The sequence below is a fragment of the Diplodia corticola genome (assembly GCF_001883845.1).
Source record: "Diplodia corticola strain CBS 112549 chromosome Unknown scaffold33, whole genome shotgun sequence".
Lineage (NCBI taxonomy): Eukaryota > Fungi > Ascomycota > Dothideomycetes > Botryosphaeriales > Botryosphaeriaceae > Diplodia > Diplodia corticola.
Window position 1 is genome coordinate 80,658 of NW_017971512.1, and position 14,382 is coordinate 95,039.

General features: G+C 59.9%; 4 protein-coding genes across 4 annotated transcripts; 3 read left to right on the top strand and 1 right to left on the bottom strand.

The window, feature by feature from the left end:
• Window positions 1–425: 425 nt before the first annotated feature.
• Window positions 426–6,129, top strand: BKCO1_3300026 (fatty acid synthase subunit alpha; the record flags this gene model as incomplete). The annotated part of the gene is made up of 3 exons (XM_020274522.1): window positions 426–945; window positions 1,008–5,965; window positions 6,019–6,129. The coding sequence occupies 3 exons, from the start codon at window positions 426–428 to the stop codon at window positions 6,127–6,129; spliced, it is 5,589 nt and encodes a 1,862-aa protein (XP_020129427.1).
• A 1,867-nt stretch (window positions 6,130–7,996) lies between these two features.
• On the top strand, window positions 7,997–9,772 carry BKCO1_3300027 (uncharacterized protein; the record flags this gene model as incomplete). Its single annotated transcript, XM_020274523.1, has 3 exons — window positions 7,997–8,362; window positions 8,650–8,932; window positions 8,997–9,772. 3 exons carry the CDS (start codon window positions 7,997–7,999, stop codon window positions 9,770–9,772), a joined length of 1,425 nt encoding a protein of 474 aa, XP_020129426.1.
• Window positions 9,773–11,317: 1,545 nt separating this feature from the next.
• On the top strand, window positions 11,318–12,617 carry BKCO1_3300028 (ribosomal protein l50 mitochondria protein; the record flags this gene model as incomplete). Its single annotated transcript, XM_020274524.1, has 3 exons — window positions 11,318–11,814; window positions 11,942–12,248; window positions 12,333–12,617. 3 exons carry the CDS (start codon window positions 11,318–11,320, stop codon window positions 12,615–12,617), a joined length of 1,089 nt encoding a protein of 362 aa, XP_020129425.1.
• A 509-nt stretch (window positions 12,618–13,126) lies between these two features.
• On the bottom strand, window positions 13,127–14,290 carry BKCO1_3300029 (carbohydrate-binding module family 1 protein; the record flags this gene model as incomplete). The annotated part of the gene is made up of 1 exon (XM_020274525.1): window positions 13,127–14,290. One exon carries the CDS (start codon window positions 14,288–14,290, stop codon window positions 13,127–13,129), a length of 1,164 nt encoding a protein of 387 aa, XP_020129424.1.
• Window positions 14,291–14,382: the final 92 nt, after the last annotated feature.

Genomic DNA, 14,382 nt, shown 5'->3' on the forward strand with positions numbered 1-14,382 from the left:
TCATCGCCGCCGCGCAAGGTCAACACTAGCCGATTTTCGTTGGGCGCGCCGCCTGCCAAAGCTTCAACATCGAGCTGCCTGTCTCAACACCTGTTCCTGCCGTGCGCGCCAGAGCCGCTGATACCAACAACAGACGCCCGTGCGCCGCCTTTTGAAAGTCGTCCGCCGCCCGCCCTTTCTTCTTGCACTTTCTCCCGCTGTCCTGGTGGTGAACGCCCTCTACTCCCACCTCAGCATCCCTCCACCACTTCTCTTCCTCTCCGCCTTTTTGTTGCGCCCTCCGCACGCGCCATTGGGTCACGCGCAGCTTCCTGCCCGCACCGCCGTGCCCGCTCTGTTCGCATTAGATACCCGCGCCTTTTAATTCGCATCCCAAAAATTTCTCGACGCGCCCTCCGCCCTCCGCCTTCCTCACCGCCATCACCATGCGTCCCGAGATCGAGCAGGAGCTCTCCCACACGCTCCTCGTGGAGCTGCTTGCATACCAGTTCGCCTCGCCCGTAAGATGGATCGAGACCCAAGATGTCATTCTCGGCGAGAAGACAACCGAGCGCATCGTTGAGGTCGGCCCCGCCGACACTCTCGGCGTCATGGCCAAGCGGACGCTGGCCTCCAAGTACGAGGCACACGATGCGGCGCGGTCAGTCCAGCGCCAAATTCTCTGCTACAACAAGGACGCCAAAGACATCTACTACGATGTCGATCCCGTGGAAGACGAGCCCGAGGCCCCGGCGGCAGCGTCGTCGTCCGCAGCAGCTTCTGCCCCAGCTGCCGCGGCCGCCGCTCCTGTTGCCGCCGCCCCCGCCCCCAGCGCAGGCCCTGCGGCCGCCGTGCCAGACACCCCGGTTGCGGCGACAGACATCCTGCGTGCGTTGGTTGCTCAGAAGCTGAAGAAGCCGCTCGGTGACATTCCGCTGAGCAAGGCCATCAAGGATTTGGTTGGAGGTAAGAATTTTCTGAAGCACCCCCAATGAGGCGAAATGCGACGATTCTAACGTGCAGTGCAGGCAAGTCCACCCTTCAGAACGAAATCCTCGGAGATTTGGGCAAGGAGTTCGGCTCGACTCCAGAGAAGCCCGAGGACGTCCCTCTCGACGAGCTCGGTGCGTCGATGCAGGCTACTTTCAACGGCCAGCTCGGCAAGCAATCGTCCTCCCTCATTGCGCGCTTGATCTCGTCGAAGATGCCCGGTGGCTTCAACAACACATCCGCAAGGAAATACCTTGAGACAAGATGGGGTCTCGCAGCCGGACGTCAGGACGGTGTTCTGCTGCTCGGTCTGACTTTGGAGCCGGCGGCACGTCTTGGGTCTGAAAACGACGCCAAGGCGTGGCTCGACGACATTGCCAACAAGTACGCTGCCAGTGCAGGCATCAGCCTGTCTGCACCTGTTGCGGGTGGCGATGCTGGCGCTGGTGCTGGCGGCATGATGATGGACCCTGCTGCCATCGACGCCCTCACCAAGGACCAGAGGGCGCTCTTCAAGCAGCAGCTCGAGCTGTTCGCCCGCTACCTCAAGATGGACCTCCGCTCCGGCGACAAGGCTTTCGTCGGATCGCAGGAGACCAACAAGGCCCTTCAGGCTCAGCTGGATCTCTGGAACACCGAGCACGGCGAGTTCTACGCTGCTGGCATTGAGCCCCAGTTCACTTCTCTCAAGGCTCGTGTTTACGATTCCTCGTGGAACTGGGCCCGCCAGGATGCTCTTACCATGTACTACGACATCATCTTCGGTCGCCTCAAGGCAGTCGACCGTGAGATTGTCAGCCAGTGCATCAACATCATGAACCGCTCCAACCCAACCCTGCTGGAGTTCATGCAGTACCACATCGACCACTGCCCCACCGAGCGCGGCGAGACCTACGAGCTCGCTAAGGAGCTTGGCCAGCAGCTGATCGAGAACTGCAAGGATGTCCTCAACGCTGCCCCCGTCTACAAGGATGTTGCCATGCCCACTGCTCCCTCGCTCAACATTGACGCTCGTGGTAACATGAACTACGCCGAGGTTCCCAGGTCCAGTGTGCGCAAGCTTGAGCACTACGTCAAGGAGATGGCCGAGGGTGGCAAGCTCTCCGAGTATGGCAACCGCACCAAGGTCCAGAACGACCTGCAGAGGATCTACAAGCTCATCCGCCAGCAACACAAGCTTTCCAAGTCCTCTCAGTTGCAGATCAAGACCCTGTACGGCGATGTCATCCGCTCTCTGTCCATGAACGAGGGCCAGATCATCCCCTCCGAGAACGGCAAGAGCGCCAATGGCCGTCGTAAGGGCCGTAACGGACGCATCAACGGCACCAACAAGCAGGGCAAGGTCGAGACCATCCCCTTCCTGCACCTCAAGCGCAAGGACGAGCACGGCTGGGAGTACAGTAAGAAGCTCACCGGCGTCTACCTTGATGGTTTGGAGCGTGCCGCCCGTGACGGTGTCACTTTCCAGGGCAAGAACGTCCTGATGACTGGTGCCGGTGCCGGTTCCATCGGTGCTGAGGTCCTCCAGGGCCTGATCTCTGGTGGTGCCAAGGTTGTCGTCACGACCAGCCGTTTCTCGCGCCAGGTCAACGAGTACTACCAGTCCATCTACTCCCGCTTTGGCGCCCGTGGCTCTCAGCTCATCGTTGTTCCCTTCAACCAGGGCAGCAAGCAGGATGTTGAGGCTCTTGTCAACTACATCTACGACGCCAAGAACGGTCTCGGCTGGGATCTCGACTATGTCGTGCCCTTCGCCGCCATCTCTGAGAACGGCCGCGAGATCGATGGCATCGATTCCAAGTCCGAGCTTGCTCACCGTATCATGTTGACCAACCTGCTCAGGCTTCTGGGTTGCGTCAAGCAGCAGAAGCATGCCAACTCCTATGAGACACGTCCCGCTCAGGTCATCTTGCCTCTGTCTCCCAACCACGGTACCTTCGGTAACGATGGTCTGTACGCTGAGTCCAAGATCGCGCTTGAGACCCTTTTCAGCAGGTGGCACTCTGAGAGCTGGGGCAACTACCTCACCATCTGCGGTGCTGTTATTGGCTGGACTCGTGGTACTGGTCTCATGGCCGGCAACAACGTCGTTGCTGAGGGCATTGAGAGGTACGGTGTGCGCACTTTCTCTCAGCAGGAGATGGCCTTCAACTTGTTGGGTCTCATGTCCCCGGGTATCGTCAACCTTTGTCAGGTCGAGCCCGTCTGGGCTGATCTCAACGGTGGCTTCCAGTACCTGCCCAACCTCAAGGACCTCATGACCGACCTCCGCAAGGAGCACACCGAGACCAGCGAGATCCGCAAGGCCGTTACCAAGGAGACTTCTACCGAAAACAAGATCGTCAATGGCGAGAAGAGCGAGGCGCTCTACCAGAAGGTGACCGTCCAGCCTCGTGCCAACCTCAAGTACGACTTCCCCGAGGTTCCCGACTGGGAGACTGAGGTTAAGCCGCTCAACGAGGACCTCAAGGGTATGGTCGATCTGGAGAAGGCCGTCGTCATTACCGGTTTTGCCGAAGTCGGTCCTTGGGGTAACGCTCGTACCCGTTGGGAGATGGAGGCCTACGGCGAGTTCTCTCTCGAGGGTTGCGTTGAGATGGCCTGGATCATGGGTCTTATCAAGAACCACAACGGCATGATCAAGGGCAAGAGCTACTCTGGTTGGGTCGATGCCAAGACCGGAGACCCCGTGGATGACAAGGACATCAAGAAGAAGTACGAGAAGTTTGTCCTTGAGCACTCCGGTATCCGTCTCATCGAGCCTGAGCTCTTCGGTGGCTACGACCCGAACAAGAAGCAGCTCCTTCAGGAGGTTCAGATCGATGAGGACCTCGAGCCTTTCGAGGCGTCCAAGGAGACTGCTGAAGAGTTCAAGCGCGAGCACGGCGAGAAGGTGGAGATCTTCGAGATCCCGGATTCTGGCGAGTACAGCGTCCGGGTCAAGAAGGGCGCTTCCCTCCTCATCCCCAAGGCTCTGCGTTTCGACCGTCTTGTCGCCGGTCAGGTCCCCACTGGCTGGGATGCTCGCAGGTACGGCGTGCCCGAGGACATCATCGAGCAGGTCGACACCGTCACCTTGTTCGTCCTCGTCTCCGTTTCCGAGGCCCTGCTGTCAGCCGGTATCACCGACCCGTACGAGTTCTACAAGTACGTCCACATTTCGGAGGTCGGTAACTGTACCGGTTCGGGTATTGGTGGTTCCGGCGCTCTGAGGGGCATGTACAAGGACCGTTTCCTTGACAAGCCGCTCCAGAAGGATATCCTTCAGGAGTCCTTCATCAACACCATGAGTGCCTGGGTCAACATGTTGCTCCTGTCTTCCACTGGTCCCATCAAGTCTCCCTCTGGCGCCTGCGCTACCGCTGTCGAGTCCGTCGATATCGGTTACGAGACCATCCTCGAGGGCAAGGCCAGAATCTGCCTTGTTGGTGGTTTCGATGACTTCCAGGAGGAGGGCTCTTACGAGTTCGCTAACATGAAGGCCACGAGCAACGCTGAGGATGAGTTCGCCCACGGTCGCACTCCTAAGGAGATGTCGCGTCCTACCACCACCACCCGTAACGGATTCATGGAGTCCCAGGGTTGCGGTATCCAGGTCATCATGGACGCTCGTCTCGCTCTGGACATGGGTGTTCCGATCTACGGTATCCTTGGCTTCACTGCCACTGCCACCGACAAGATCGGTCGCTCTGTTCCCGCTCCCGGCCAGGGTGTCCTCACGACTGCTCGCGAGGAAGTGTCCAAGTTCCCCTCGCCTCTGCTGGACATCAAGTACAGGAAGCGCCAGATGGAACACCGCCGCCGCCAGATCAAGCAGTGGCAGGAGTCGGAGCTTCTGTACCTGCAGGACGAAGTGGCCGCCATGAAGGCTCAGGACGCCAGCTTCAGCGAGTCCGAGTTCATGGCTGACCGCCTGGAGCACATCGAGCGCGAGGCCAAGCGCCAGGAGAAGGCTGCCCTCCTGAGCTTGGGCAACCAGTTCTGGAAGCAAGACCCCAGGATTGCTCCCATGCGCGGCGCTCTTGCTACTTGGGGCCTGACCATCGACGACCTGGACGTTGCCTCCTGCCACGGTACTTCTACCGTTGCCAACGACAAGAACGAGTCGGATGTGCTCTGCCAGCAGATGAAGCACCTCGGCCGCAAGAAGGGCAACGCGATTCTCGGTGTCTTCCAGAAGTACCTCACCGGTCACCCCAAGGGTGCCGCCGGTGCCTGGATGATGAACGGTGCTCTGCAGGTCCTCAACAGTGGTCTCGTCCCCGGCAACCGCAACGCCGACAACGTCGACAAGGTTCTCGAGAAGTTCGACTACATGGTCTACCCCAGCCGCTCCATCCAGACGGATGGTGTCAAGGCCGTGTCGGTCACCTCTTTCGGTTTCGGTCAGAAGGGTGCTCAGGCCATTGCTATCCACCCCAAGTACCTCTTCGCCACTCTCGACCACGCCGAGTATGCCAACTACAAGACGCGTGTCGAGTCCCGCCAGAAGAAGGCCTACCGCTACTTCCACGACGGTCTGCTCAACAACACCATGTTCCGTGCCAAGAGCAAGGGACCGTATGAGGAGGCTCAGCAGAGCGAGGTCTTCCTCAACCCCTCCGCTCGCGTTACCGTTGACAAGAAGACGTCGAACTGGGCGTACCCTTCCAAGATCCCCGCTCAGCTTCCGGTCACCAAGGCCAAGACGGAGCAGACGCGCCAGATGGTCGAGCACCTCGCCAAGGCCACTGCTGGCGAGAACTCCAAGGTCGGCGTTGACGTCGAGAACATCTCGGCCATCCCCATCGACAACGAGACATTTGTCGAGCGCAACTTCACGGAGCAGGAGCAGGCTTACTGCAAGGCAGCCCCGAACCCGGCGGCCAGCTTTGCGGGTCGCTGGTCTGCTAAGGAGGCGGTCTTCAAGTCGCTCGGCGTTGCTGGCAAGGGTGCCGGCGCTGCGTTGAAGGAGATTGAAGTTCTGAACGACGAGAACGGCGCTCCCGTTGTCACCGTAAGTTGATTCCATTCGATATCGCATGTTTCGAGTGCTAACAGACTACACAGCTCCACGGTGATGCCGAGGCTGCGGCCAAGGAGGCGGGTGTCAAGTCGGTCAACGTCAGCATCAGCCACAGCGATGACCAGGCTATCGCCATCGCGGTGGCGGCATTGTAAGCAACATGATATTCAAGCACAACCAAAGGAAGGGCAAAAAAGACCAGGGGCGGTCATAGGATAAGGAGCGGGGTTCTTTTTCAGGGCTGAGCGAAGTATAGATCAGGGCCTTGGGTTTTTGTTTTCGTTTAGAGATTCACCAGCTGTATTTTGGGGAGGCGTTTTGTTCTTTATTCATGTTGTCCACGAAGACGTTATAATGCGGATCGGATCATATAGTCGTAGCTACTGGGTGTGGTATGTCATCCAGAGGGCAGGATGGCATCTCGCACCATGTAGGAATGGTATGATACAAGTTAGACCAATGTTTTGTTTCATCGGGCTTGTGGCGTCTGAGTTTCTGCATCCTTGGTCACATTGTTGGGGATGCTTCTAGGCCGAAGGATTCACGAGCGTTTCGACGGTCCTGAGCATTGACGATGCCGGGTTCAACCATGTGTAGGTACCGCTGAGAGCACGCGGCTACAGCTCGGTCTTCAGTGAATGCATTTGGCTATACACCTCTCAAATGCCTCTCAAGCTTTCACTGACTGTCGATCAGCCATCACCATTGATCAGTAATTACCGGCGAGTTGGGTCGGCATAAGGCATCTGAAGCCTGTCCATGCTCGCCTTAGATGGTGACTTTCCCTATTCAGGAAAAGCTCAACATAGCATTGACAGCTACGAGCCTCGGGCATCTGACGCGTGACGCCGTCTCCCCACTCGGGTGCGGCCAAAGCACGGTTTGCCCCCAAGATCGGACTCGGTCAGATAACTGGAAAATCCAATCTTGCTCGATGGTGCAGACACGAGTTGTCGGTGCCAGCAAGCGCCAAGCACGCGCGCCATTTGCGCAGGGGCTGTTTAGGACGATGATGCACCAACGTGTTCGCCGCCGATCTGCATATCATAGGATGTCCAGCTGAGCAACTACAAACTCCGAGAGTCCTGCCGACGATGGAGTATATGCTTTCTGCTCCGTCCGCACTCGGGGTCAACTTACCGGGGTGGCCCTGCGCCGCCTCTTCAGCCTCCAAATCCCACACCACGCCACATGTCTCACAGCGCTGTTACCGTCACTTATGGTGGAGCGGCTCCTCCCACCACCACAGCTGCCTCCATCAACGACGGCACCACAGGCGCAGTGATCCAATGATCTTCCGGGGACGCAACGTGCGCGGCTGCCGAGGAAGCCGGACGCCAACCGGATGCCAATTCCATTTAGCTTACGACGCACTTCCTGCCCATCTGGGATTCGGTGCTGATCCTGATCGCCCCCCACAAAGCAGTCCATTCGCTCGCTTCGCCCACCATCGCGTGGTTTTCCTGACTCTCAGTCCCTGATGCGGGCCTTTGCCGGAGCTCGTCGTCGACTTAGCTTCGTTAGCTGATTTCGAAGCTTGCGCCGTCGCAGAGGGCTGATGCAACAGCGCCAGCCAGTAAATCTTTTCTGGCAAGGGGCCACACGCGGCTGTGGCTTCGGGAGCAGCTTAGTGTTTTATGATCTGATCCGAGGCATGGTCACGCTGCCGTTGTATATGTACCGATTTCTCTGTTGTGAGGGACGGATGTTGATCTCCTTCCACGATTCTCTCCTCCTGGCGGCGGGCGGCGTCATCGTATCAGCCGGCGATTCTCCAATCCTCGACTGCTGCCGGCCAGTCGTGACGCCCGTCCCTCCACGCACACAACCCGATCCGCATCGTCCACACTCACTCACTCACCTATACATCCACCACCGTCCTCGTCCTCGCACCCAACCCAGCCGCCCTCCCCTCCTCCCAACCCAACCACCGCCGCCCAGGCATTCCCTCACACCTCCCTCCAACCCCCATCCACCAGGCCGCCCCTGCCACACACACACACACACACACACACACACACAATGAGCACCACCACCCTCCCCGCCGCCGCCAGCAACCCGCACAACCCGCACACGGCCGCCCCCACCCTCCTCTGCACCGAACTCGCCATCACCTCGCTGATGCTCCTCTGCGTCCTCCTGCGCTTCTACTCGCGCCTCTTCCTCTCGCGCCGCTTCGGCGCCGACGACGCCATCCTCGGCGTCGCCGCGGCGACCGCCGTCGCGCACACGGCCGTCACCTGCGTCGGGACGAGGCACGGGATCGGGGTGCATGTTTGGGACCTGGATCTGGATGGCGATGGCGATGCGGCGGAGGTGGTGAGGAATGGGTTTAGGTTCGTGTTTGCGAGTATTTTGTTGTTTCATCCGGTGTCGGCGCTGACGAAGGTGAGTGTCTGTTGGGGGTATTTGCGGCTGTTTACGGGGAGGGCGAACGAGTGGTTTTGTTGGGGGTTGGTGGCGTATAGTGCTTTGTGGGGGGTGGCGAGCTTTTTTGCGGTGTTGTTTATGTGCACGTGAGTTTTTTTTTCTTTCTTTTTGGTTTTTTTTTGGAGGTCCCCGTGGGCGTGGAGGTCGTGCTGGGGGGTGAGTGGTGGATTCGGGATGGGACGGGATGGGACGGGGAAAGAAAGGAAAGAAAGAAAAAACGGGATATGCTGACGAGGAGATGGGAGGGAGAGAGAGACAGGCCGATCGACCTCTTCTGGAACCAGCCGTTCAACATCCAGCGCGACTGCGTCGACGTGCTGACGCTGCTGGTGGCGACGGCGGCGCTCAACAGCGTCGGCGACCTGCTGGTCTACCTGTGGCCGATCAAGTTCCTGTTCAAGCTGCAGATGCCGCTGAAGCACCGCCTCGGCCTCATCCTGCTCTTCTCCTTCGGCTGCATCGTCTTCGCCGCCAGCGTGTGCCGCATCGTCGCCCTGCCACCCGCCATGACGAGCGTCGACGTCCTCTGTACGCCGTCGACTCACCCACCACCCAAACGCACCCCAACTGACCCAACCCCTCCTCCCCACAGACAACTCCTCCACCCTTCTCCTCATCGCCTCCATCGAAGAAAACATGGGCATCATCTGCGGCTGCCTCCCCTGCGTCAAGGGCGCCCTCGCCCACTTCTGGCCCCGCATCTTCCGCTCGTCCTCATCCCCCACCGACGACGACGACGACCTCGACCTCGCCCCCTACTCCTCCTCCTCCACCACCTCGCCGCGTCATCGTCATCGTCACCCCCGCGACCGCCCCCACGCCTTCCAGCACACCGGCGCCGGCCGCGTCACCGGCTACGGCGACCACTCGCACAACCACTCCGCGACCGTCGTGTCGACGGCGGGCGCTAGTAGCAAGAGCGGGAGAAAAGCGAGTAGCAGTTGCGCCACGGCGGCGGCGGGAGTGGAAGAAGAGGGAGAAGAGTGGGAGGTGGAGGTGGAGATGGCGGCGTGGTGGCGTCATCGGCGTGGGGATGATGAGAGGGGGTTGGTGGAGGAGTGGCGCGGCTGCAGCCGCCGCGGCCACGGCCACGGCGCGGGGGATGAGGAGAGTGGTGGTTGTGCTGGTGCTGGTGCTGGTGGGGGGATCGTGTTGACGCAGGAGGTGGTGGTGAAGAGGAGTAGGTCGGTGGCGGCGGGTGGGGCGGGGCGGGCAGCGGGTGAGGGGTATGCTGGTGCTGGTGCTGGTGCGGGGAGGGGGGGTGCGGCGGGGGGCGCGGTTGGGGAGGTGTCGACTGTGGGTGGTGGGGAGTGGGAGGCGGGTGATGGGGGGAGTGTGGGGAAGGGGAGTAGCAGGAGGAGTGTGTGAGGGGTGGGGGGTTTTTCTATTTTTATTGTTTTTGTTTTGCGGTGGTTATGATACCCAGGGTCTTTTTTGGCTGGAAGTCTGGCTTTTGTGCTTTTTCTTTCTTTCTTTCTTTTCTTGTACGAAGTTATGTGTGCGTGATAGAGATGTTAGAGGGGTTCAAGAGCGAACGGCACTTACTGGAAAGCGTCCATACATCATGGATGCAAGATTGAGGAAGAATGATCCCACGTAGATCTCCGCAGCTGGGACTTCAAGGACTGCATCGCGTAACCATCATTCTTTGTTGTCAAAGAGAGCTCCAAATTCGGTGATCCTTCCCGATCTCTTTCGCAGGAAAAGCGCTGTTTACCAACGCTGGGAGTATCACTCCACACCCGTGACCGGACATCTGCTTCAAACCACCCGCAGAATATAACCCAACTTGGCCGAACACACCCGGGCTGGACAGCAAGTCTTCTACAATCGACCTCAAGGCGAACCAGCCCGTCCGGCACGGGGCTGACAGGCCTCTTTCAGCAGCAGCAGCAGCAGCAGCAGCAGCAGCAGCAAGCCCCATGATGCAAGGGCAAATGCATCAGCGGGTGGCTTGCTTGCTTGACACGGACGGCAGGAAGAAGACCGGGGGGCGCCACCAACCTCAGCTCAGCGCCGGCGCGGGGGGTGACGAATAAAAAAAAGCACTTCGAGTCCCTCCCCAAATGCTGTGATACATTCCTTCCATCCAGACGTTCGACAGTGCTACCGCACCAACGACGAGCAAAGGTGTGTGTATGCATGCGCGTGCGTGCGTGCGTGCATGCGTGCGTGTGTGTGTGTGTGTGTGTGTTTTTCGGGCCAGGTGCAGCCACGCTTTGGCGTCCCCGTGCGACGTCGCGTGCGTATGTACGTACCTATGCAAAAGCACGGACATGGCGGGCTGGGGCTGGGGCTGCGGCTCGGTTGCTCGGGGGAGGGGGGGTTGGGGATGCATGGGCAGATGATGCCTAGCAAATGTTACACGGACTTTCTCGTCCAGACGTCCAAACTTGGCCCCGTCTCCGCTTTTCCGGAGTTGGGAGGCTGCATGGCCTTCGGTTGCTGCGGTAGGGCCATGGGGCCGTGGCCACATGTCGTCGACCGTGGTGTGGTGTTTGGGCTTGCTGCCCGCTTCGTGTGTGCGTGTGTGCGCGCGACGAGGATGATGTGAGTTTTCGCAAGTGCAATCAATGGCTAGGGAGATGCGATACGATAAGAACAGACGCGCCAATTCCATGGCAGCGAGGTGTTTCTGCAAGCCACGGGCCGGCGCGTCCGCAGCTCGAACAGACGGACACGTTCCGAGAGAGATCAATCCGTGCAAGAGCAACGTCGAGACAGCCGGACGAGGCGTTCCATCGCCGTCGAGCGACGACTTGGGTCCGCCGGCGACCCATCACGTGCTCCCCTCACTAGCGCGGGAATTTCTGGGCCGCGCCGCTCGCTCCAACAAACACCACAAGAGCATCCGGAAGCTCTCTCCTCTCCACCTCACCAACCCACCACAAGGCCGCCGCCGCCCCAGCAATCATGCGCAGAATACCACGCCTCTCGCGGCCAATTGACCGCCTCGCTGCCCTCGACCCAATTGCCCTCCGCCGCCCTCAATGCCCGTTCCCGACCACGTCCACCACCACCGCTCGCGCCCCGTTCTCCACCACCCGCACCCTCGCCGCCGAGGAAAACGACCCCCCCAAACGCAACGAGTTCCTCGAGCGCCTCCGCTCCAAGCTCTGGGGCACCGACCACGCCCCCGGCCGCGAAGACCCGTACTCGGCGCACTCGCCCATGCGCGTGAGCACGCCGTCGCAGAAGATGAAGCCGCAGAAGAAGAAGAGGGCGCAGAAGCAGCAGGCGGATGCTGCTGATGCTGCTGCTGCTGAGGAGAGCGAGGGGGAGGCGAAGACGCCTGCGAGGCAGGAGGTGCAGGTCGTGCGGGAGGAGGACGCGACGTACGAGCCGGCGCGGACGTGGCACGGGCTCAAGTGGGTGGGGGGGGAGGGGGTGGCGTGGCAGGCGGAGAAGGAGTAAGTTTGAGGTGGTTTCTTTTTTTTTTTTTTTGGCTTGAAACTGTTGCGGTGGTGTGTGGGGGGAAGAGGGTTTGAGGGTGCTTGCTGAGTGAGGACTTCCTGCTGACTGACGTGTGTGCGGTAGATTTACTCCGCCCGTGCGGACGACTCTTGAGCCTAGGCTCGCGCTGAAGCAGGCGTTGATTGAGGTGTTTGCGGCGAGGAGCGAGGGCGCGTCGTTGGAGGGCATTTACGACGGCAAGGGCAAGGAGGATGGGTCCGTCGTCGGTGTGGAGCTGACCGCTGCGGCGGACGGCAGCGCTGTCATCAAGAAGGCGGAGGCAGTGGCCGAGGGCCAGGCGGCCGAGGGCCAGGCGGCCGTAGATGTCAGCCGAGAGGAGGCTCGGTTGTGGAGGGGCATCTCTCTGCGGGATCCGGCCATCAAGTTTGCGGTGAGTTTGGTGAATCGGTTTCTTTTTTTTTTTTCGATCAACTTTGGGCTAATCATTTTCTTTTCTTTTCTGTCTTTTGGTTAGGTCGTCAAGCGCGTCATGCAGCTCGCTGGCATCCGCATCACCGACCCCGTCATCGCCCAGAGCAACACCGCCGGCATCCTGCTGGACAGCATCACCAGGCGCCCGCCGCCCGCCAAGCTTTTCGAAAAGCTTGACAGCGACAAGAAGCTGGCCAAGCTGCGGAATGTCAAGATTTCGCCTCGGAGAATCACGCCCATCGATAACGAGAGGCAAATTGGCAGGTGGAAGATCATCGAGCAGAAACTTCAGAGCAAGAATTTGCCAGTCACGGGCCACAACATCTGAGAGACTGGTGGTTAGGGAAGCGTCATGGGGGGAAAGAAAAAACGGGATATCTGTAACATATGGCAAGCCGGAATGGCTTGGAAAATACAAGCTGCGATGGCCAATGTTGGTCACACATACTGCGCCAGAATGTTCTAACCGGACCACCGGGGCTCTTACTCAAAAGAGCTGTGCGAGTCCTGAGCTCTTTGTTTCGCTGTCGACAACATCACAGAAACTTCATATATCAAATTCTAGCAATTCATGCAGCTAGACGATAGGCAATCTGGAACAATTCACAGCAGGGGATGAAGCCAGCGCATAGGTATGTACCGTGCAGATTTTGTTCTGAATACATTTACAAGAGAGAAAATAGGCTATTCGCAAGAAAGGGGCAAAACCACACAAACACACATCAAGACCATATACACTTCGGAAGAGAAACAACCATATCGTCCTCTTTTCCCCAACGTCATTTTCCTTCCAACACGCAAAAGTCGTCAAAGCAGCATAGCTAGACAAGGCGTAATCTACTGGTTGGCAGACCACCACGCCTTGAGCGACGTGAACCACGAAGAGATGCCCTGGTTGACCTCCTCCTGCTCGTCGGCGCTGAGGCCGTTGCCGCTGGTGGTGGTGGAAGAGCCGTTGCCCTCGGCAGGGACGCTGCCGGTCTGGCCGGTGGGCTGGGCGGCGGCGGAGGAAGAAGCAGCGGCGGCAGAGCTGGCGACGGTCTGGAGCGTGGTGGGGGTGGCGACGGCGGCAGGGGTCGACGAGACGACCGAGGCGGTGGTCTCCTGGGCGGCGACGGCGGCGCTGGTGGTGGTGGACGAAGCGCTCGAGGCGGCAGCGGACGAGGAGGAGGTGGCGACGGCGGCGGCGGGCGAGGCGCTGCTGCTGCTGCCAGAGGACGAAGAAGCCGAGCCCGAGCCGATCTCGGTGGTCAGGTCGCCGCTCTCGATGTACACGCCGCTGAAGTACCAGTCCTCGGCCGTGGCGTCGGTGTTGCCCTCCAGGCGCAGGACGCCCAGGTGCCAGTCGGCGCCGTTGGAGCTCGCCGAGACGGACACGGGGCCGGCCGTCTTGGTGAGGGCGTCGGCGCCGGTGCTGTGCCAGAAGGTGACGCTGCCGCCGCTGAAGTCGATCTCGTACGCGACGTTGTGCCAGACGCCCGGCTCGAAGGTGACGTTCCACTGCGACTCGGAGTTTGCGAACCACTGCAGCGCCGTGTTTTCGGACCCGGACGCGCCGCTGATGAGGCCGTACTTCATCTCGGTGAAGTGCGACTCGAAGAAGTTGACCTGGTGCTCGTGCGCGGCGTTGGGCGCGTTCTCCTCCTTGCGCATCATCGAGAAGTGGTAGTAGACGGTGCCCTCGTTGATGGCCGCGTCCGTCTGCGGGATCAGCTCCGTGCGCAGCATGCCGCCGCCGTTCCACTGCGAGGTCGAGTCGATGGAGACCTTGGCGCCCTGCGCGGAGGCGCTGTCGGCCGGGTTCTTGAAGTCGGCCCCCGTGTTGACGTAGTCGGTCAGGTCGCCGCTGCCGTGGATGTAGTACTGGTACGCGCCGTTCTGGTTGGACCACGACCACGAGGACAGCTCCGAGGCCGTGTCGGCCGTGAAGCGGCCGTCCCAGAGGACCTCGCCCGCGGCGACGGCGGCGAAGAAGAGGGCGATGGAGTTGGTGGAACGCATTTTGGTTGGTTGGTTGGGGGTTTTTTTTTCTTTGTGAGGTCTACTCGAAGATGTGTGATGGTGGTTGGAAGGAGTGGAAGGCTACGAGATCA